Source organism: Alexandromys fortis, unplaced genomic scaffold (assembly GCF_014885135.2).
Source record: "Alexandromys fortis isolate MF-2015 unplaced genomic scaffold, M_Fortis_MF-2015_v1.1 scaffold_9, whole genome shotgun sequence".
Taxonomy (NCBI): Eukaryota; Metazoa; Chordata; class Mammalia; order Rodentia; family Cricetidae; genus Alexandromys; species Alexandromys fortis.
Window position 1 is genome coordinate 20,418,321 of NW_026067892.1, and position 24,798 is coordinate 20,443,118.

General features: G+C 43.6%; 1 protein-coding gene across 5 annotated transcripts in view; it reads right to left on the bottom strand.

Moving 5' to 3' along the window:
• Ascc1 (activating signal cointegrator 1 complex subunit 1) overlaps window positions 1–24,798 on the bottom strand; it is an 87,985-nt gene that overhangs the window by 21,152 nt on the left and 42,035 nt on the right. For 4 of the 5 annotated variants that reach the window (XM_050140046.1, XM_050140034.1, XM_050140026.1 and 1 more), the window contains exons 7-9: window positions 22,332–22,451; window positions 12,952–13,076; window positions 10,945–11,030 (exon numbers count right to left, since the gene is read on the bottom strand). In XM_050140046.1, the coding sequence (XP_049996003.1) occupies window positions 10,945–11,030; window positions 12,952–13,076; window positions 22,332–22,451 (331 nt within the window). The remainder of the gene's footprint in view (window positions 1–10,944; window positions 11,031–12,951; window positions 13,077–22,331; window positions 22,452–24,798) is intronic. The other variant, XR_007591303.1, reaches the window with a different exon arrangement.

Consider the following 24,798-nt stretch of genomic DNA (forward strand, 5'->3'; position numbering starts at 1 on the left):
CAAGTGCTGGGATTACAGGCATGTTCTACCATACCTGGCCCTGGTTAATTTCTTCTGGCAATTCCTTTATTATTTTTTTTAATTTTGGATTTTTGAGTCAGGGTCTCACTATATAGCTTTGGCTGGCCTGGAGCTCACCATGTATCACTATGTAGACCAGGCTGGCCTTGAACTCACAGAGATCCAACTACATCTGGGACTAAAGGTGAGCATCCCCATGACTGAAGTGCTTATTTATTAAAGGTTCCCAATTCCTGGAGAAATTCTAAGCTTTCCTTTTGCTTTTGTTTCTTTGAGTACAATCCAAAGTTGCCACTCTGCTGCATCATGTCTTCATGAGTTGCTAGACATCTGGTTATTAAGAGTGGTTTCCTTAATGCCTAGTTTGTATTGACTGCTTACTGGCCATGCTGGGGAGAAAAGTTCATTGAGAGAAGAGACGGTCCATTTTTCCAGACAGGAATTTCATTTGCTATTGCTGTAGACCTGGGGACACTACTGTCCAAAATCCCCTGACATGAGCTCAAGACCTCAAGGTCTCCATGTCTTCTTTTAGAACCAAATAACAAATTCATTACATTTTTTGCTTTGTATTTTGAGATGGCGCCTCACTATATAGCCCAGACTAGCCTTGACGTCACGATATAGCCCAAGGGGACTTCAAACTGATACAATCTTCCTGCCTTAGTCTCTCAGCAGCTGAGATAGCAAGTCCAGCTCAAATAATTTTTGCACTTTCTAAGATCTTTGTTGCCAATTTTCACTCATTTTCTTTCCCTTTTGCTCAGATTTTCTTGATTTCTCTTCCAACCCCTGATGGAACACAGTGTATATGCTCTCTCTCTTTTTAATAACATCTTATTTTTATACACAAGAAAATCCTCCAGAGAGTCATTTCTCTCACGCCTAGGTCATGTGACTGTCACGTGGCTGCTTGTGATAGCACAGACAGAAGCTATTCCAAAGCAGCAGTGGGCCCAGTGAGCTGCATTTGGTGTGGAAGCGGGAAGAGCCTGCCGTGTGAGCTCCGAGTCCGACAGGCGGGAACTCTGGAACTACTCAACAAAGGTCGGAAAGTTGTGAGTCACAACAGGGGCAACTATGGGGCCTTAGCATCGAAGATAGGAAACTACCAACGGCCAGGGAGAACCTTCAGAACTCATCAACATGCCCACTGCAGTTTCAAAGGGCATTTGCTTTATCACGGTGATCTTCCTTTTCCTAGCAGAATTTAGTCACTATGTGTGAAATCAATAAAGACAATTTACAAAAAAAAAAAAAAAAATAGATGACAGAAGTGTTGAGACTTTACTAAGATAAAAATGTCACCTCCGAGGGGCTGGAGACTCAGCTCAGGTTGTAGAGTTTTAGTCTAACTGGCAAACAGCTGTGCATTCTACCCCAGCACGTTACCAAGGGTAGGGGCGCACACCTGTAATCACAGCACTTGGAAGGTGGAGGCCAGAGGATCTTGGCTACATACTGGAGTTTAAGGCCAGTCTGGTCTAAATCAAACTCTGTTTTGAAACAACAATGAAGTCACAGGCAGCAAAGATGATGCCATATGCAGCATGAATCTGGAGACTGTGACTTAGCCCAAGTGCAGCTGGCAGCTGCTCATCCTCCTCTACTGCAACGGATTTAGTGATTAGTCAAGGGTTAGTCAAGCTTTCAGAAAAGTTTGAGGTTTGAGGGGGAAAAAATTAAAAAGCCAAATAACAAAAAAAAAAAAAAAAAAGCAAAAACAGTTTTCAGGGGCAGTAATACTAGAGCTGAGATTTGAATTGTATAAAACTATATAATAAATACAATTCTTCAAGTAAGAGAATATACTTTCTAGTGTTTTTTTGCAATCAACATTTTATGTATTAATGTTTATTTATGTGAGACAGGGTCTCACAAGCTGGCCTCACACTTGTTCATCCCGTCTCTGCCTCACAAGTGCTAAAATTACTGGCATGCCCGGCCACACCTGGCTCATAGGGTACTGGGGAGCAAATCTAGCAAAGTCAGGCAAGCATTCTGCTAACTGAGTTAGTTATAGCTTTAGCCCTCAATAAACATTTTTCCCCCAGACAGGGTTTCTCCATGTATCCCTGGCTGTCCTGGAACTCACTCTGTAGACCAGGCTGACCTCAAACTCACAGAGATCCACCTGTCTCTGCCTCCTGAATGCTGGGATTAAAGGTATATGTCACAGCACAGCAACCTTTTTTAAAAAAAAAAAACAAACAAACAAACAAACAAAAAACTTTGAAACTTCTGGGTTTTGGTCCACCATCAAAGAGTTAAGCAGTAGTCAACCTTCCATACTAAAGACAAGTAAGAGCCAGCAAGACAGCTCAGCAGATAATAAAAGTTCTTGCCTTGTGAGTCTGAAAACCCGAGTTCAACAGCTGGCTCCCAGTCAGTGAAGGAAACCAATTCTGGAAAGATGTCCATGGACTGCCACATGCACACCATGGCTCACATTACCTATACTCACCTTTCTCTCTCTGTCTGTCTCTGTCTGTCTCTCTCTGTGTCTCTCTGTCTCTGTCTGTCTCTCTCTCACACACACACAAATACACAAATAAGTAAAATTAATTAAAAACAAGTAGAACTCTCAATAGACCCAAAAGTCAGTAACTCTCCTTAGACCTACTACGGATGTGCGACTGCAAAGAATTACAACTTAGTCACAATATCAAGGAGGAAAAGCCCAGGAAAATGAGCTGTAACTGACAGCCTGTTGGAGGTGCTGTGTGGAGTCTGAGAGCTGAAGAACAGGGGCAAACAATGCTGTGTGTGGTGGCCAGGCACATCAAGAGTTCAAGGTCAGCCTGAGCTACTTAGGGAGCTACTATCTAATAAAACACTGAAGCCCAGAACAAATGGACTTTACAGCTACCATACTTAATAGTGAGAAACGTGACGCTCTCCTGCCAAGTCAGGAACAAGGCAAAGATGTCCTTCTCACCCCTTCTTCTCAGACCCATACACAAAGTCCTAGCTAAGAAATAAGAGAGAAAATACAAGAAATACATATTTGGAAGGAAGCAATATAACTGTCTTTTGTCACAGACGACATGATGGCCTAGGACCTAGGCTCTAGGTAAAAAATCCAAAGGCTGGACATGGTAGTGCATGCCTCAATCCCAGCATTCAGGAGGCAGGTGAGTCCAACCTGGTCTCCATAGCAAGCACAGTGGTGCCACACACCTTTAACCCCAGGACTCGGGAGACAGAGGCAGGCAGATTTCTGAATTCGACGTCAGCCTGGTCTATACAATGAGATGTAGGATAGCTACATAGATCAGGTCTCAAAAAGAAAAAAAAAAAAAAAAAAAAAAAACCTCTCTTAGACTTAGTAATAATCTATCAAGATAGAAGAGTAATAAACAAAACTCATTTTTATCAATGAACAATCAGAATTTGACATTAAAAATAGAGGCTGGAAACTGGGTGGCAGTGGCGGAAGTCTTTAATCCCAGCAGTTGGGAGGCAAGGGGATCTCTATGAGTTCCAGGCTGGCCTGGTCTGCAGAACTAGTTCCAGGCTAGCCAGGGCTACACAGAGAAACCCTGCCTTGAAGAAACAAAAAGGGGAGAAGTAGGGAAATGTGGCTGGAGAGATGGCTCATCAGTTAAGAGCTTGGCTATTCTTCCAGAAGACCCGGTTTCAATTCCCAGCACCTACATGGCACCTCACAACCACCCATAATTCCAGTTCTGTGGGCTCCAACACCCTCTTCTGGCTTCTCAGGGCACCAGGAATGCATGTAGTACACAGACATACATGCTGAAAAAATATTCACAAAAATAAAATAAATATAAATAAGTCTTTTTAAAGTTAAAAAAATTAAAAGTGTAGCATCATCTATACTCATACCCTAAAAGGAAAGATATAAAACTAACAATGAAGTAATATCTTCCTGGGGAGAACCACAAAACTCTATTAAAAAAAAAATAAAACTAAAGAATTCATGAATACATCCAACTTAATCTATTGATTTAAAACAACCTCAATCAACACCCCCAGGATGGTGTGTGTGGGAGGTCATTCTATATATGTGTTGCTTTCATTGGTTAATAAATAAAGAACACTGCCTTGGCCTGTGATAGGGTGTTGGGCGGGGGGGGGGGGGGGGGGGGGGGGGGGGGGGGGGGGGGGGGGGGGGGGGCAGGGATGGGAGACTATACTGAATGCTGGGAAAATGAAGGCACAGTCAGGGAGATGCCATGGAGCCGCCAGAGGAAAAAGACACAAGCCACCAGCCAGAACCTTGCTGGTAGGCCACGAGCCTTGTGGAAAAATATAAAATAATGGAAATGGGTAAACTAAATATATACGAGCTAGCTAGCAATACGCTTAAGCTATTGGCCAAGGAGTGATTTAATTAATACAGTTTCTGTATGATTACTCAGGAGTTTGGGTGGCCAGGAAATGAACAAGCAACCTTCTACTACACCAGGAAAAAAAAGTGATCCTATGGCTATCAACAGATTTTAAAGTTTATTTAGAAAGAAAAACAAAACAAAATAGCCAAATCAATACCAAAATCACTCAAAGGACTGATACTATCTAACCTTAAAACCTATTATAAAGGTGGAATAATATGACAGTGGGGTCTTGGGTAAAAAATAAAGCAGTAAATGGACCAGCACATCTGGCATAGCTTGGTCCTGGAAACCTACCTGGGGCAATGAAGAAACAGAGGAAGGACAACACACAGACACACCTACAGGAAAGCTGGGATGAGTGGGCTGTGGTTTATTACCTGCAGTCTGAGAAGAAAGGCTAGTCTCTACAGGGGAGCAGGCTATGTTGTGGTCATCTGGGAAGCGGAAACAGTGGATGCTAGTTTTTTAATATACTGCCAACATCCATACACAGGAGGAAAGGTTTGCTGATTCCCAAGGGTCTGAGGCACTGGTCCTTGTTAATAATATACATTCACACTGGGTGGTGGTGGCGCACGCCTTTAATCCCAGCACTCGGGAGCAGAGACAGGTGGATCTCTGTGAGCTCGAGACCAGCCTGGTTTACAGAGTGAATTCCAAGACAGACTCCAAAGCTACACAGAGAAACCCTGCCTCGAAAACAAACAAACAACCCAAACAAACAACCAAGCTAACATAATACACATTCACTCATGCTTCAGCTCCACACATGGAACAGAACAGAGGACTCAGAAATAAATCCACATAAATACAATCAACTCACCTTTAATAAGGGAGCAACAGCGAAACCCTGTCTCAAAAAACAAAAAACAAACAAACAAACAGATAGATAAGGGAATGACAGCCACAATATGGAGCAAAACTCAATTTGAGCAACCAGAAATCCATCAGCAAGACATTCCATCATAAATATGAGTCAAAAGAGCTGAACAGAAACCATGAAAGAGAATCTGCATGGCCAGGAAGTACCTGAAAAGATGTTCAACATTGTGTGGTGCAGCGAACTGAAAATTAAGATAATTGGGTACTGCTATGTTCCCGTCAGAAGGGCCAAACGCAGGCAGGCAAGAGGGCTTAGTGGGTAAAGGCACGAGCTGGGGAAGCCTGAGGTACACCTGGGTCCCACAGCAGACGAGAACTGACCCCTGGATGTTGCCAATGACCTCCATGTGTGCACTGTGGTATATGCTTTCTCTCTCGCTCTTTCTCTCTCCTCTCTCAATAAGATTTGAAAAGAAAAATATAAATAAAAAAGAGGAATGGGCTAAGTTCCAAACACTGAAAAGACCAAATGTAACAAGGACACGGAATCACAGGAACTCTCAGTCATTGCTGTGGGAATGCTCAATGGTACAGCCACCATGGAAGACAAATAGTATTAAAAAAAAAAAAATTAAGCATACTCTTTCCACATGATCCAGCCACTGTGCTCTTTGCTATTTATCCAAACAAGATAAGAACTTAAATTCCCACCTGAACTAGCACACAGACACTCATAGCTTTATTTATAACTGCCAAAACTTGGAAGCAATCAAGAAGTGCTTTAGCAAGGTGACTGAGAAAGATGGGCAGCCAGACAACAGAGCACCATTTAGTACTAAGAAATGCGCTCTGAGCCACAATGAGGCATGAATGAAGAAGGGCTGAGAGATGGCTGAGTGGTTGAGAGCACTACCTGCTCTTTCAGAGGAGCCGAATTTGATTTCCAACACCCACACGAGAGCTCACAACTGTCTGTAACTCCAGTTCCAGGCAAGCCGATGCTCTTTTCTGACATCTGAGGGCACCAGGCATGCATATGGAACTCAGACATATATGCAGGGAAAATATTCATACACAAAATTTTAAAAAAATATGAAAAAGAAATGACATGAAGGAAGCACATGAAAGCACCTTGCTGTGCGAAGCAAGCTAATCTGGGAAGGCTGTGATTTCTACTGCAGGATCGTCTGGAGACAGTCGGGGGGCTGGGGGGCCGAGGGATAAAAAGGAAGGACAGTGCCAGTGAAGCCTCTTTCCTGGGAATACTAAAAACTAAATTATGTCTGTCCCCTCAAGACACACTAACCAAAGAGCCAGCCAGGGAGTGTGGCATGGTGACATGTTCTACTTCCCGACTTGGCCAGTAGCTATACTGTTTCTATGATTCTGTCAAATAGCACATATATACTTTGCCCTTGTACATTTTCAGGAAAAAAAAATTAGAACAAACTGTCTTTATGAAAAGCTCTCTAGGTAAAGCTGACTGACTACCTCACTGAAACACTCAGTCTGCAGTCTGCACACACGGTGAGCAGTCAGTCTGTGCCCTGTCAGTCCCTGAGCGGAGGGCCTTACAGACTGATTCCACTGCGCCAGGATCCGTCCCAAGTCCCTCAAGCACAAGGCCATTTGCCTCACTGTCGGGGGCTGGCCGCTGATGACCAATCACTTCCCTTAGCGCCTGCTACATCTTCAGACTGGCCATGTTTCTCCGGCTACACAGCACTCACAGCCAATGGCTACATGAACGGCATCTTTCCTGCTACCTCTTAGAAGTGGAAACTCTCAGGGAACATCAGTCTACTAATTTGGCCTGGGCCATTTTCACTAATGCATCTCCTTTTGGAGCTGTCAGACTGCCATAAAAACACCATAATTGACTGTGTTTGCTCCTTTTCTGCTTTGAATAACACAGCAGAACAATCCTTTGTCAATCCCTCCTTCAAATTCTTTCTTAGGGAAATCTTATTTTAACCATGAAAAACCAGACACTAGTCTATTACAGCTGCTCCAACTCTTACAAGAGCTGTACAAAAGAAAAAAGTGCCTTCTACCTCCAAAAGCCATTAGCGACTTTCTTCTTACTAATAAGGCACCCAGAACACATCCTATTCCACAGAACCAAAAGGACCAATTTCCTCCTGGAGCGGAGCAGTAATCGTCCGGCACTCATTAAATTACAGCAATGAGAGATGGCTTTTTCCTGATACGTTTCCTGATGAATAGCTGAGAAGCTTGGCTTTTCCCAAGGCTGCCTCCCACAGACACTCCGGATCCTGTCTGCACAGGTAAGCCTGGGCTCCTCAGTATCCAACACGGCAAACCTTTCTGTTTACTCCAGTCAGTGCCTCTTTAACTTTGGAGCCTGTCCTGGAACGAGCTCTTGTAGACCAGGCTAGCCTCAAACTCACAGAGATCCACCTGCCTCTGCCTCCCGAGTGCAGAGATTAAAGGCATTTTTTAAAAAAAATATTAATCTTGAAATTCATGAGATAGCTCATTCCACAAAAGCACCTGCCACCAAGTCTGACTACCCGAGTCTGATCCCTGGGACCTACACAGTAGAAAGAAGGAATCAACTCACAGAAGACATCCTCTGGTCTCCACATGCTTGTGTGCATGTAATATAAAATCCAAAATAAGCCCATGCCTTTAATGCAGTACTTGGGAGGCAGAAGCAGGCTAATTTCCATTAGTTCAAGGCCAGCCTGGACTACACATTGAGTTCCAAGCGAGTCAAGTCTACATAATGAGACCCCCATCTCAAAAAATAAAATTAAAAGAATAATTTCATCATTACAATATAAAAACAATCAACTGATTTTCTAAATATTTTCTTTCATTTCAAGGGCTTCAGAGAACATGGGTTCTCATATTCGAGTTGGCACAGCAATTCCAAAAGGTAGCCTACCACAGTTACATAGGGTGTATTTATGCTGAGATTGTGACAATTACACCCACAGTTGCCTTGGTTTTAAAAGAGATTTAATTCCTTTGGTTGACCCACAGATCAAAGATTCTATTTTCTGGAACTAATGATTAAGGAGTAAAATAAGAGAAATTACAGATATTAGCAGATACTCTGCCCCCTGTTCAAAGGTACTTACTTTTCTTCAGCACATCAGCCTACGATGTCATGTTGGAACTGTCCACTAACCTCTGGCCCCTCAGAGGCAGGAGCTCCCGAGGGCAGGGACTGAATGCTACCTGCTGTCTCACCTTCATAGTCAAGAAGTGTTTCTCTTAATGCTGGTATACTCAACACGGAAGTCTGATTGTTATTCTTATTCTGGTGCTGGCGCTTGAACACATACAGCATCAGGCTTACACTAAGCATGCATTCTACCACTTGAACTACACACCCCGAGCCCCAAAAATCTGGCTCTTAGTTAGTTACAGTTTTAGATCAGCTGGTGAACCTGCTGCCCTGCCATCTGTGAGTTTTCAGGCATTACTCTGATTCTGAGCAGATATAACCTCAAATATCTCATGAAGTCCACCTAAATACAGATTTCCCTTGCACAAAACTGCAGAAAAATGATAAGCCTGAGAGTTCTGAGTGTTTCTGTGGATTCTAGTCTATACCACAAACCAAAATTCCTTTTGGCAAGTCTAACCACAGTGGGTCCTGTGTTAGAGATTCAAATGAGGAATGAACTAAACGGCCTCCAATCACTCACTCACTGGCCCCCTCTCTAAAACTGATGAGGCATGAATAAGGGTACTGTGGCGGAGTGGCACAAGTTAACGCTAGAGGGCGCTACACTCGTATTAGTACAGGGGGTTCAGGTCAGGAAATCTCAAGAAAAACATCTCTCTCTTCCCAGGTTTACGGTACTGGAGAGAGAACCTGGGGCCGTGAGTGTGCTAGAAAGCATTCTACCACAGGAATGCACCACCCCCCCTCACTAGAAGCTTCTCATTCATGATGCAGGCGAGTGACAGGTTGATGAATTCAGCTATGATTAGCATTACCATTCTTCTACAGGACTCAAATGTTTCTCTTCCTCCATTTCTTTGGTTTGGGAATTTTCCATTCATTGCTCTTATTTGCTTCTTTGTTTTTTCGAGACAGGGTCTATGTAGCCCAGGCAGACCTCAGACTCACTATATGGGAATGGGCATTCTGAGGCCCTGAGGTTTCTCCCTTCATCTCACAAACGGGGAAATTAGAGGCTTAACCCACTTTGTGGGACTTACTTTGCTTTTTGTTGTTGTTAGCTTGATTTTTTTTTTATTGTCATTGCCTTTTGAGACAGTTAGCCTTGGCTGTCCTGGAGCTAGCTCTGTAGACCAGGCTGGCCTTGAACTCATAGAGAACCTCCTACTTCTGCCTCCTGAGTACCAGGATTAAAGGCATGGACCACCACTTCCCACTGATTTTTTTCTTTTAAAAGAAGAATGGAGAGAGCAATCTTTAGGAAAGGCTTAATGCCAACTTGGTATTCACGGAATTAAAAGGAAACCCAAACAGCCTATGATATAAGCCAATGAGAGGAGCTTTTGGGGAAGAACCCTTGGGCTGCTCAGTCTGTCCAGGAGTGAGGTAAAGATAACAGGGAAAGAGGGGAAGAAGGAGCACACTGAAGATGAAGCGGCTCTGACCACTGTTACACGCTATGGTGGCTAATCTCGACTACATCTACAATCAACTAAAACCAAAGCAACTGGGGCACCGGTGAGGGGTTCTTCTTGACTGGCTCATCTGAGATGGGAATACCCACTGTAAATCCAGACCATTTAAAGTGATAAAACACACCCTAAATCCAGGCCATAGCTTCCTGAGTCAGGCTATATAAAGAAATGGAGAAGGAAGTGCAGCTTTTTGCCTGCTTGCCCCTCACTCTTGATGGCAAGTTCATCCCTTCTCTACTGTCAGAGCCTACCTCTCTGAGGTTCCAGTGTATACTGAAGACCAGCTGAGACGTCTGAGATTTATAGACTTTCCATCAAGAGACAGCAAGCTGAACTAGCTGGACCACAGCCTGTAAGCAATTCTAATAAATGCCCCTTTTAATAAACACATTCATTTTATCAATTCTGTTCCTCTAGAGAACCCTGACTAATACTCTAACTCTGGAAAACATTCTTGGCCATGAAATTGTATGAACTAAACCATCCATAACAAAGGAATCATCGAAAGCTGTTTCTCTTTGCCCAGAGGAACAATGGCATGCTAACCTAACAGAGCGACTATACAGATAGCGTGCAGGAGACAGAAAGCTGCGGGACAGAACTCCTTGCATTTCTATTTCCTGGGTTAATGTGATTCAGAACAGCAGGGCTTAGCAGTTGGACACTGACTCTCTACTTTTAGGACACAGACGCCTCCTGAGTAAAAATAGACAGACAGTAACCTTGGAGAGCAACTTTGTGAGTGAAGAGAAAAATTGTACTAGATCAAAACAAATTTTTTCACGTTAAAAAAAATGCAAACTCAAACCTCTAGAGAATAAAGTAAAACTCACTAGCTTCAAATCCAGTATCAAAGTAGCTGGGAAATATTACTTTCTTAAATCATGAATTTCAAGTACTCTAGAGGCACCAAGAGGAAGCGTGGATGGATGGATGGATGGATGGATGGATGGATGGATGGATGATGTATCTCTCTCTCTCTGACATTAAAACATTTAGTTATCCTTTCAGGAAAAGTAGGAAAGGTGTTAAAAGGTGCATCTTGCTTCCTCCCTCACTCAGGTGTGCACCAGAAGACTTCCATGGCACTCTGCGCCATACTGACCTTTAAAATGTTTCGGCCATCAAATGATTCTCTTTCCTTGAAGATGTATTTGCCATCTGGTGTGTAGAGATTGTATCTGCCTTCAGCTGTAAATAATCCAAAGACAATGTGAGAGGAACATGAGAAGTGTGTTTGTGCCCACCCCCTTGAGTATCCAGAGGCCACAGGCCGACTAGGAAGCTTCCACCTCCTGCTAGACGGCAGCACGAGGTGGGAGGAAAAGCAGCTAACAGTCAAGAAATGAGGCTTCCCGGGCTGCAGACACCAACTCCTTGCCTGTATTTTCATTCATTCGGCATTCTCCAAGCCCTACCTGTATGCACTGGGCAACTAACGAGCTCTTCCTGAATCTCAGTTCTCCACCAATAAAGTCAGAGCTTGAGATGAAGTCATGCCAGACTTCTACAACTCCAAAATAAATGTCATGTGATTTTAATTATGTTAAAACACACAAAAGTTCGCATATAAACTATTCAAAATTGAAGGTGTCCAGGATTTGGGTATACTTAAGGACTATCTCCAAATGGGGTACCATTAAAGATATCCTTACATTCTACAGGGGAAGGCAGCAAGCCCATGACCTTGGCCTAAACAAAACTGTGCTCTAGCTGACTAAGTTAATTTAGGCTGCATATCCCAAAAGATGTCCTTAAAGGACAGCCAGAAGACTACCAAAGGAACAGAGACAGAAAAGAAAAAGTAACATATCTTTTCACATCCTTTTCAAGTAAAAAATTCAATACAGAGAAGAGCACAGGGAAGAGAAAATTCAAAGGACCCTCAAGAATTATTTAACTTTCATATGCTTTCTGGCTGACAACTCGCTCCTGCCTTCTCACAGACCTTTACAAGCATTTGGATTTCTACTGTCCAGTGTGCTCTCTCGTTATCCAGGTCTGCAGAGTCCCAGGTCAGAACTGAAGGACTCATCCAGAGTTCTAATAACTCCATGAATATAACAACTTTTAACTATGTGTGTGAGAACTCCAGACCTAGCTGGAATGAGAAGTGTTCTAAACAAGACTACAGCCTCAGGCCAACTCCACAGCTTAAAAAGCAAGTTCTGAAAGCCAGACTTGGTGGCGTACACCTAGAAAGACAACCCCTGGGATGTGGAAGCAGGAGATGGAAGAGTTTAAGACCACCCCCTCAGGACAGCAAGTTCAAGGCCAGCCTGGACCTGTGATCCTATCTCAAAAATACAATCAAAGTAAACACAAACAGCCTCCCTGCTAAGAAAAAAGAACACAAGCAGTTTGGAAAGAAATAAATCATGCCGGGCAGTGGTGGTGCATGCCTTTAATCCCAGCACTTGGGAGGCAGAGGCAGGCGGATCTCTGTGAGTTCGAAGCCAGCCTGGTCTACAAGAGCTAGTTCCAGGGAAACCCTGTCTTGAAAAAAAAAAAAAAAAAGAAAGGAAGGAAGGAAGGAAGGAAGGAAGGAAGGAAGGAAGGAATCATTACTAAAAACAAAACAAAAATCTAACTATTAAAAAGTAGAAGTTGTGGGTAGGGAAACAGCTCAGTCAGTAAAGTGCTTGCCTTGCACCTGAGCTCAATCCCCAGCACCCATGGAAAAAAACCGGCATAGTGGCACACTTACAACCTTAGCCAGAAGGAGGCAGAGACAGGAGGACCTCGAGCTCACTGGACAGCCAGACCACCTTACTTAGTGAATTTCAGGCACATGAGAGACCCTGTCTCAAGAAATAAGGTGAATGGTGCCGAGAGGCTGAGATTCTCCATTGTTTAAGTTAAATTTTCCTGGGCATCTGAAAGCCTTCTTGGGGAGACATGCTAAGGACGCAGGACCTCATGCATACTAGGCACTGCACCCCAACCCTCATGACATATTTATGTTTGCAAAATCTGACAAGCCAATGTGAGACAGAACTGTGTGCCATGCTAAGTATGCCCCTGCCACGTCCACTGGGCTCATCAGAGCAAAAAGGCGGAGAGATTCAGAACGGTGGCTCATTTAAAGCTCTAGCTAATCTCAGGGACTTACCACTGGGGTCTTTCCTGAGGAGAGTGTTCATGACCGTGGCGTGTAGTTTCACACTGGTCCAATCCTTCACGATCAGTCCCAGTGCTTGGAAGCGCTCCAGCATGCGATCAACTAGTTCCTGTAACCTGGAGAGGTCGAGACACCGAAATCTTAGTAAACTCAATCCAGCCACCAACTGAACACATATGCAGCTTGTCTGTTTGTGAGTCAGGTCTCACAGTGTAGCCCTGGCTAGCCTAGAACTCACTATGTGGACCAGACTGGCCTCAGACTCAAGAGGTCAGTCTGCCTTTGCTGGGGTTTAAATATGTGACCACCACACCTGGCCGGATCATGAGTGTGAGGCAAACGTGAGACACACTCGAGTTCCAAGGCAGCCCAGGGGAACGGCATATGGAGGAAAAGCGATTATCTCTACAATGCAATACGGTTTTACGGTGATCGACTCTGCATGGAAACAGATTTCAGCATGTTCTTGAAGGATTAATAAAGATTCACAGACAAAACCAGGAAAAGAAGGGTACTCCAAGCAAAGAAAATGCAGAACATGCGAGATGTGGGGTCACAGCAGACGGCAGCCTGCTGGTTACTGAACACACCTGGGACAGAGTAAGGAGGGCTGGCTATGAAGCAGTAAGGTCAGACCACAGAGAGTCAAACTTTTAACAGGGAATGCTATGACCCGATTCCATTTCTGACCCCTGACTCTGGCAAGGAGAAAGTGTTTCCAAAGTGAAGATTAGAAGGAAAAAGGGCAGTGGTACAGGACAGACTAGGTGGCTTCTTCCCTGGAGAAAGACTAACAGACAATGCCTTGGCCATCACACTGAGCATTCTGTATCTACTAAGCTACTTCATCCTCAGTACACATCATTACCCTAATTTACCAATGAAGGAGCTAAGCGAAAGGAAGTTATGGGACCTGGGCAAGTTATGCAGCTACTGAGTGTCAGATCCAAACTTTGTCGCTCTCACTATTGCTCAGGGGTAGAGTGGTGTGCTCAGTGTGCTATGCCCAAGACTGAATTCCAGAGCTCACACAGTTTTCTATTAATTTAAATGTCTTTCCTTTTCTTATCTTTGTGTGTGTGTGAGAGAGAGAGACAGAGACAGAGAGACAGACAGACAGACACACACAGAGCCTGAGTAAACAAGCACATATCCTCGTCTTTGTAATAGTCATCCTCCTGCTACCTTCCCTTACCTCTCTCCCCCAATCCATTTTAACTAATAAAAATTTTAAAATGAGTTTTCAAAAATCAGAGCAAGTCAGTCTGCCTTCAGAGACCACTCTCTTCAGGACCCCACTATGAATGAGGAAATGACGAGGCCCACACTCTGGAGACAACAAGCAGGAACTCTGAAGAGCTCAATGAGAAAGCGGTGCCCATTTTGACACACATGACAGAGGCAAGGAGAGAAGGAAAGTGAAGATGGCCCCCCAGACCTGGAGATGGTGGCCAGGCAGGTCACTAAGCCAACAGGCAGCTATGAAGAATCCTTTGCTCACTATCGTCAGGGGATAGAGCTGGTGCTGTGCCACTTAAATTGTGTGGCATGAGATATCAGGTGAAAGGCAGTTCAGGCATGTATGTCCAAGAAGAGACAGAAATACAAGTCTGAAGTTCAACCTAGGAATGTTGGGCCAGAAATGGAGACAAATGCACTTGGAAGATAAAGGCAGGGGTCAAGATCCTTCTGAGCTACACACAGCGCTACTAGCCAGTATAGAGCTAGACACTAGCCAGCCTGGGCAACACAGACCCTAAAAGAGTCGTGAAAGCACAGAACAGGTGCGGCATGGAAGGAGGATTAAGAGCATGCCAAGAGAAAGCTATGGACAGCCTTCTGGGACATTTACCTATGGAAATGGCAGAGAAGGAACTGGAAGACAGCCGGTAAGCATGAGAAAACAGGAAGAGGACCTCAGAGAGGCTGGAAGGAATGCCCACGCGCACAATTAGCACAGGCAGCACCGGGGGCACCTGTAGCAAAGCACACCAGAGACAGAAGAAGTCTTATGACAAAGAACAGAGGAAGAATCAGACAGGGAGGAAGCAAGGCACACCAGTCTCTTAAGGCACTGGGAGGGAGGGAAGGAGAAGGGCTAGTCTTCGGCAGGCCGCAAGAAGCAGGGCAGGCTTCTAAGAGGCCAGGAACTGAGGAACTAAAAGCATGCCACCCAAAACAGATAAATGTGCAGTCTCAGGGTTCAGTTGCTACTACTGAGGTGGGAGTGGGGGAAGATGTGCCTCCATAATTGTTCTCTTAAACTTTTTCCTTTTTACAAAAATAACATGCGCATTAAGAAACTAGGAAAATGGGGGCTGGAGAGATGGCTCAGTGGTTAAGAGCATTGCCTGCTCTTCCAAAGGTCCTGAGTTCAATTCCCGGCAACCACATGGTGGCTCACAACCATCTGTAAAGAGGTCTGGTGCCCTCTTCTGGCTGCAGACATGTACACAGACAGAATATTGTATACATAATAAATAAATAAATATTTAAAAAAAAAGAAACTAGGAAAATGCAGAAAAGCATAAAAAGAAAAAAAGACTCACAAACACTCCCGTGTTTATCTGTGGATGGTGAGGTGACATCATCAGACAAAGAAGAGAGACACCCTGGGCTACAGAGTAAGCCGCAAAGGGCTTTGGGTGACTCACAGGGAGAAGAGGTCATAGTGTAAGAGCTGGGACTAAAGTAGGGGCGAGGACAAAAAGCTGAGAGTACTCAGTGCCTCTGGTTTTCAGCTGAATAAATAAATGACCTACATAAGTATCCAATGTTTAGGAAGCATATACTATAATCCACAAATTATTTTTTAAAAAAAATGCTACATCTAGAAAACTGAGTGGCACTTGCTCTCCAGCATCACCCGACCAATTCTTTGAGGGAAAGGATGGAGGACAAGAAACACAGACAGACATTTAACACAGACAAGGAATCAAGCTCATGTCCAGGAAAGGTACACAGGATGGCAGGACACAAGGTGGAAGCGTTAACTTGGTGTCAGGATGGAAGAATTTGAATACCAGACTGAGAGTTATTAATCCAAAGATTCGAGATTTTACTGTAGAGAGGTCCTATGGCACTTAGTATTTCTGAGCATCTGGGCACACTGACATGACAGTGGAGATCTCAGGCCACCATATCAGAAGAGCTGCAGAAAAGGCTCAGTTGGCAGTACGCTGGGTTCAATGCCAACACCAACAAAACAAAACAAACAAACAAAACCACAACTAAACATGGTAGTTTCTGCCTTTACTCCCAGCACTCAGGAGGTAGAGATAGGAGGTCAGAAGTTCAAGGCCAGCCCTGGGCTAAATGAGACCCTGCCTGAAAGAAGAACTGCAGGATAGTGTAATGCAATTCTATTTGTTTAAAATAATAGACACAGACAATGACTCTTGGCAATTTTTACTCTGGGAAGGAAAACAAGGGGTGGCAAGTTAATTTTTACTTAATTCATCTGTTTAAAAAAAAAAGAAAAGTTTGGCTGTGAAAGGAGAGGGCAACTTATATGCAGTGATACCGAGATGCGTAGTTTTAAATTTTAACTTCAGAACATATAAATACGACTCTCCCATTTGCCAATTCTCAACAACTAGACTATATCCACTTCTTTTTTGTTTTACTTTTATTTTTAAATTGCATTAATTTATTTAATTGTAAACATGAACATAAACAGGTGTGAGTTCAGAGAATAACTCGAGAAGCTGGTTCTCTTCTTTCCCCACATGGGTCTTAGGGATCAAACACAGGTCCTTCGGTTGGTGGCAGGATCTAGAACCCACAGTGTAGCTAAGAATGACCTTGAACACCACCTTGGCCTTCCTCCTGAGTGCAGTTACTACAGAATGTACCAAGGTGCCCAGCATATCCTTTCAAGCATGTATTTGGACAATGTTTTTAAATCTGACAGGAATATTACAGATTTCCTAGTCTGAGTTCACCATTGTATTCCTGATATAAACTAGCTTAGTCATCTCTCTACCCTCCACTCTAAGAGAAATGCCAAATTAAGCAGATTTTACTTTTTGCATCCAATTATTGATTCCCACTGCCACTGCTCTAATTTGGGCCATCTTGCTTCTCCCAGACTATTGTAATGGCTTCAAACACCCTGCTACTGCTCCTACTGTAATGGCCCTTAAGTATCCTGCTCCTATTCCTATTATAACGGCTCCTGCCCCTGGCTCTCCCTTTCAGTTATGCAGTAAATGACCAACTTGTTTTAAATTCATACAGAACCACATGTGACAATGTGGCATCTAGAAAGAATACTGTCTGTAAAAGACTGATGTGGGATGCCCTTCTGTATGCTGAGAATATGCCTTATTACTATTGGTAATAAAGAAGCTGAATTGGCCAATAGTCAGACAGAATAGAGCCAGGTGGGAAATCCAAGTAGAAAGACAGGGAGAAGAAGGGCTGAGTCAGGGAAATGCCAGCAGCTGCCAGGGGAGCAAGATGTGAGGTAACAAGCCACACGCCTCATGTAAAATATAGAATAATAGTAATGGATTTATTTAAGTTGTAAGAGCTATTTAATAATAAGCCTGAGCTAATAGGCCAAATAGTTTGAAATTAATATTAAACCTCAGAGTGGTTATTTTGGAACTGGAAGGTGGGAGAGAAAGCTCTAGTTACACAAGACCCATACAAGCCCCAGTCAGTCCCATTCTAGCATAAAGGGAAAGGTTTCAGGAGTCCCAGCCCTAACTGAGGAGCCTTGGACAGCTGATGGCCACTGGGGAAGGAAGAGTCAGAGTTCTTTAAGGGTATAGCTAACAATAGGTTGACCACGGTTCAGTGGCTGGCCCTACACCCAGGAGTCTATGGGCAGCATAAACTGGACTACTGGGTTATTTTTAAGAAAAGGGGTGGTGGAGAGAGGGCTCAGTAGTTAAGAGCACTGGCTGCTTTTTCAGAAGACCCAGGTTCAATTTCCAGCTCCTACATGGAGATGTACAACCATCTCTAACTCCAATTCTATGGGCTCTGACTCTTTCTTCAGGTATCTGGGGGCACCAGGCACACATGTGGTACATAGACATATATGCAGGCAAAACACCCACATGCATTAGTTATTAAAAAAATTTTAAGCATTTAAAAAGTGGACATGAAGTAGGGGGAGGGGAGTACCTGGAAGGAATAAAGGGGAGAGATGGGAGATGGAAATGATCCAAATACACTGTACAAAATTCTCAAAGGACTAATAATAATTTTTTTAAGGTTATTTATATATTATCTATACAGTGTTCTTCCTGCATGTATGCCTACAGGCCAGAAGAGGGCACCAGATCTTTTTACAGATGGTTGTGAGTCACCATGTGGTTGCTGTGAATTGAACTCAGGACCTTTGGAAGAGTAGCCAGTGCTCTTAACCGCTGAGCCATCTCTCCAGCCCCATAATAAAAATGTTTTTAAATGTTATCTGTGGTGGTTTGAATAGGAATGGCTCCCATAGACTCACAGATTTCAATGTTTGTCATTAGGGAAGGGCACTACTTGAGAGGGATTGGAAGATATGGCCCTGATGGAGGAAGTCTGTCACTGATGGGCTTGAGGTTTCAGAAGTCCACGCCAGGCCCAGCGGCTCTATCTTCCTGCTGCCATCGGATCTGGATGTTGAACTCTCAGCTCCCATGCTCACTGTGTGCTGCCATGCTCCCCACCATGAGGATAGTGGACTAAACCTCTGAAACGCTAAGCAAACTCCATGGTCATGGTGTCTCTTCACAGCAACAGAACACAGATTAAGACAACATCTATTATTGAATACACAAATATTTTACAGTTTACAGTTTCCTACAAAAAGCTCTTGGACATGTTTTGTCACATATTCCTAATTATCTTATAATTTGTTGAATAATGAGTACACAGTTTTTTAACTTTTAAATGATGTTTTCTGTTGGCTAACAACTGCAATTATTATATTGACTTTATACAAAAATAAAACAAACCAACAAAAATCTCACTATGTAACCCTAACCAGCCCAAAGGACTCCTTAATATGCTTAAGTTTCAGTGAGAGACCCTGCCTCAAAAGTTAAGTAATTAATTAATGAGGTAGAGAGCAATAGAGAAAGAAACCCTCTGTGCATGTGGGGACACACACACACACACACACACCTTACTTCTGTATCAATTAGCACAGCCTTCCAAACTTCCTTGCGCAAAGGAGACATTCCAGAAAGTTTATAAGTTGACTTAAACAAGAGCTTTAGAATACATATGTCTCTTTAAAAGTGTACATTTGGGAAGGGGGAATTTATAAATCCTGAAATAACACACTCGCTCTTATTGTGATGAGAAATAGACAATGAAAGGTCAATATCGAGCAGTAAGAGATGGGAATGACTCCAAAACGTTCTTGATTGATCATGTCAGTGGACTCAATGACAGTTCACCTTCAATTCACAACGCTTTGACAAAGGAAGTGCACCAAACGTGTAAGAGCCGGCTTTGTGGGGAAGTTATGATGAACTGGCCTCTGAGACCTGAGCTCTCCATTAGTGAGCGGACAGATCGAATGTGAGAACTGCTTCAAAATAAATTCAGTTCAATGGGACTTATTTCTTCCATTCTTAAACCTGTTATCCTCTGCGCGTGAAGACCTACAGCACTCAGGGCCTCAGCAGCAGCAGGGCAAAGGGCAAACACCAGGGAAAACACTCAAGGCCGTCAGTAACTCCATCGTCCTTTCTTAGCTCTTCTCTGCTGCTCTCTGAGCCACCAAGAACACAGTAAACTAAAATGTCTCTGTCACGTGTGCCTTAAAACAGAGCTGAAGCACAGATGAGGAAATTTTTATTACTGTGTAGAATCACACATTATAATCTCAAGTAATTCTCCATCTGCCTCCTTGTTACCTGCATGCCTACCAGTCAGCATAGATTTGTCTCACAGCAGTGAGCTGCAAGTGTGTGTCTGCACACCAGCCTCTACTCCCTACAAATATTGCAAAGAGCACACGAAGGAAATATGAGCATATGTGTGTAGCACTGGGGACCAAACCCACGCCTCGAGCATATTATGTGTGAGCTGTGCCACAGTTCCGCCCTGGCCTGACACATTAATGCTAACCAAAACTTAAATACACGTTCCCCAGAAAGGACGGTCTTGAGTGACAAGTCTGAAGAGATAAGAATCTAGACTACAGATTCTCCCGGTGGGTGTATTCTGTGAAGTCAGTCCTGAGACATCCGGAGGGGGTCATGACATCAAAACTATTTTTTAAATTTAATTTTTATCAGTGTGGGGAGTTGTGTGTGGCACACATGTGGCAGTCACATGACAACTCTCCTTCCACCTTTACATGAACTCAGGTTGCCAGGCTTGAACATCAAGCACCTAGACCAACTGAGCCACTGGGCTGCCCTCAAGACCAGTCTTGAAGCACTAGCTGGAGCACGGCCGTGGCGGAACATATGCTGAGCATGGCATACAGCATACTCTGCTGTTTTTACCGGAAGACGTTTGTAATCATGGTGCAAAAGCAGTGGTGTAGCCCAGCACAGTCACATGACCCTAAAATCCTAGCACTTAGCAGGCTGAGGCAGGAGGATTGAAAGCTGAGGGCCAGCCTGGGCTAAGCAGTGAACTACTGTCTCTAACTAGTGAAGAAAGCAACAGCATGTAGAACTGCTGCCCCCTCAGCCGGGGACAGTGGTGGCATCTGAGTGGAACCAGTAACAGTCTTCATTAAACATTTGCAGCTTGAAAACCGCAACTCAGCTATCCTTGATGAAGCAGAAAATGATAAAGCTTTATTGTCTGCTCCTTGAGCACACAGCCTTTTAAAACACTTGTCGTGAAATTGACATTACATATGAAGCACTTGGCCTGCACACCTAAGCAGACAGCTGTCTGGAAGAACTGGGCACTACGCCAATTTCTGTTTACTTGCAAGAACACTTAAGAGAACACTAACAGGCAAATTGTGGTTGATCAGACTTGACCATGTGGTAGATATTTCCTTTTTATTTTATCTTTTCTGTTATTGCTTTTGTCTTCTGAGACAGGACCTCATTATGTATGCTTACCTGTGCTGGAACTTACTATGTAGACCACGCTGGCCTCAAAATCTCAAAGATCTGCCTGCCTCTGCCTCCTGAGTGTTAGGATTAAGAAGTGTGTCACCACAACTGACTTTGGAGGTATTAGTCTTTACAAAGAACTTACAGGAAAACAACTGTCAGCACTTTCTGCCAGAAACAAGATTTAAGTTTTCAATGAAAGGTAGAAATTTTAAGAATGTATAGATAGCAGCTATCATGGGCTTCACGACTTCACGAGGCTTAAATATTTTGATAACACTGACAGTGGCATTAGCACATATTTTAAAAACAGTAGCATAATATAATGTAACAGCCTTTAGAAGACTTTTATAATTCAACAAACCACTACTCAAAAGGAGGTAGAATTTTTATTTGTTTTGCTAAGACAAGGTTTCATGTAGCCCAGGCTAACCTAACATTCACAAAATAAAAAGATTAAAAAGATGACTCCGTGAGTAGAGGAGCCTGTTGCTGGCTGCCACGCCTGAACCCCTTGGGTTTGATCCCTGGGACCCACACAGTAGACAGAGAGAACTGACTCCTGCAAACCCTATCACAAAAAAAAAAAAAAAATGCTAACAACAGTACTTGGTATGTAACATCATCCAAATATCAGAGACTGATTACTGTTTTAATTTTTATGATTAATACAGCTACAACCCTCTTCGAAATTCTCCACTTATAATTCAGGCTATTTCTTTTATCTTTCTTTTTTAAAAGTATTTTTAACATTTATTGGGGGGGGGCATGTGTGTGGAGGTCAGAGAACGAATTTGCAGGAGTCAGTTCCAGGCTGGCCTCGAACTCAGAGATCCACTTGTCTCTGCCTCCCAAGTGCTGGAATTACAGGCCTTGTCATCATGACTGTCTTGTTCTTAACATTTTGTGTAGTTTAATCTTAATAATTCCATGACAGTAAGATTTTTTATCCCCATTTTTGTCTTGGTATTCACCAAATCACTATCACAAACCTGTGAAACCCATCCTACAAGACTTTCCTTCCTGCCTCGTTACACTGAAAAACACACAATCCATTTCCATTTAAAAAATTGGCTGATATAACCAACATCCACTATTCAAAGAGTCTTTTAGGCGAACAGTCTGACACTTCTTCCCACAACCAACTCTTCTCTGAATGTGTTAGCATACTTGCTTTAATGAACAAAGAGCCAGGCATGTTGGTATACACACGTAATCCTAGTACTTGGAAGGCTGAGACAGAAAGGTTATGAGTTTGAGATGATGCCCTGAAAGCCTAGAAGGCTCTCAAACTTTTAGGAACTTCTTAATTCAAATATGTCCACATTAAAAACTTACCTGTTGGAGCCATCTTTCATGTGGACTTTGGCATAAAGAACATCCACCATACCAGGATCATCGTTCATGTACTCAATCCCCTCCATCTCTACTTCTAGGGGTTTGCCACCAGTAATGTCGCTGCCAAAGAAGAAAACATTAGATTTTCACAGCTGTGTAAGCAAAAAAGACTGCAGTGTTGTGAATAATGGTTAATATGCATAGTCAAACAGCACAAGAACAGACCTAGCTGTCCTTCTAATTTCAAGTTAATAAATGTTCAACGCCCTCAACTGCAAAATACAGGAGAGTGTTTTCAGCACCACACCATGTTCCACTTCTCACTGACAAGCTCTAAGACAGAGCCAAGGGATGACATGATCCAACAACATCCTACTGTGCTGGCCCTTCTCTCTTCATTATTTGTACAAGTTACAAGAGGCGTGTGCTCACTAGATGTGCACACCAATAACACCCCTCAGAACCACCTGTCCACATGATGAAAAGCCTCCAACTCACCTGTGCTAGCAAGTCCCTTTCTAGGCAATAGCAGTACAGCCAATCATAGCTGATGAACCAAGTCACTGTTTGGGGGTTTTGTTTGTTTTATTTTTAGGTGTTTGTTTGATGTGTGTTTTTAAAGCAATACTTGAGAAATGTTTAAGAAAGAGTTTTAGTATAGAGTGAGGCACAGGCATTAAAGGAGAAAGGGAGAAAGAGGGGCAGGCAGGCCTAGAAAACAATCACATATCATGTTTATATCAGGTTTTTGGTTTTGTTTTTCGAGACAGGGTTTCTCTGTAGCTTTGGAACCTCTTCTGGAACTAGCTCTTGTAGACCAGGCTGACCTCAAACTCACAGAGATCTGATGTGGGATTCCCCTCTGTATGCTGTGATTACCATTGATTAATAAAGAAACTGCTGGGGCTGGAGAGATGGCTCAGTGGTTAAGAGCACTGCTTGCTCTTCCAAAGGTCCTGAGTTCAGTTCCCAGCAACCACATGGTGGCTCTCAACCATCTGTAATAAGATTTGGTGCCCTCTTCTGGCCTGCAGGCATACATGCAAAATACTAAGAATACTGTATACACAATAAATAAATACATCTTTAAAAAAAAAAAAAGAAAGAAAGAAACTGCTTTGGACCTATAGCAGGGCAGAGCAGAGGTAGGTGGGGAAAACGAAACTGAGTTCTGGGAGAAAGAAGGCAGAGTCAGAGAGACGCCATGTAGCCCCACCGAAGACAGATGCTGGAATCTTTACCCAGTAAGCCACAGCCTCGTGGCGATACACAGATTAATGGAGATGGGCTAGTTTAAGATGTAAAAGTTAGCCAGAAATACACTTAAGTTATTGGACAAAGAGTATTGCAAATAATATAGTTTCTTTGTGATTATTTCGGGGCTGAGCAGCCAGGAACAAACAACAGTTCTCCTACAAGAGAGATCCACCTGCCTCTGCCTCCCAAGTGCTGGGATTAAAGGTGTGCACCACCACTGCCACTGCCTCAGCCTCCCAAGTGCTGGGATTAAAGGTGTGCGTATCCACTGCCCAGCTTCAACCCCTCTCCAGGGACTTAGAGTCTCAACTTGTTTGACCTAAGGGAGCATGAGAAGGTCCAGCTTTGGAAACTGAAAAACTGTCATTTGATGGAAACCAGAATATTCCCACTATTGTGTTTTCATCCCAGATCCCTCCCACAGACATATACTTCATCTAGAAAGAGCTTCCTGCCCATCAAAAGCCAGGAAAGCTCCACTCACTATATAGTGTTCCCTAAGTATCATATGGCTAGGCCCCATCTCTCTCCTTTTATATCTCTAGCCTTAAATAAAACATGTGCACAAGGGATCTCTAGTCAACACCGAATAAATACCCCACCCTCTGGAGAAAGCTGCTCTGGACAATGCTGGGAGGAATGTAGTCATGGGCGGCTCTTCTGGGCTCTATTGGGAGCCCTGAGACCTGCTCCTTAAGTCTGCTTTGCACCTTAGCTCTCCATGGGAAACTACTTGACCGTCAAGCTACTTCACAACTTCCTCCATTTGCCGCTTACAAGCTCCGCATGTTATGATCATCAAGCTGGATTTAGCTGGGATGACCTTGCTCCTTTAGGAGTTTATCCAAGTGTCCCCACCAAGGCCTCCAACACTCATAAGATCCTTAGGTGGGAACTTTCCTACAGAATTATCTTCCAAGTAAGAGATGTTAGAGATCAGGAGAGTTACCACCACTGGGGTACTCTTTACACCTGACAGACAGGCAGACTAGGTTTGTGGTACAGTCTCTGCAGAGACTGGGTGTCTAGACAGAGGAGGCCAGCATGGGGCACTGAGTACAGCTGAGGTGCCACCTTCACCATGTGCCAGGCTGCAGGCTGTGAACAGGATGGGCTTGCAGCCATGCTCCAAGCACCATGAGATCATCCTAAATAGTAAGGTAGCTTGTACAGGTAAGAAAAGATGGTGAGCTGAGACTATACCCAACCA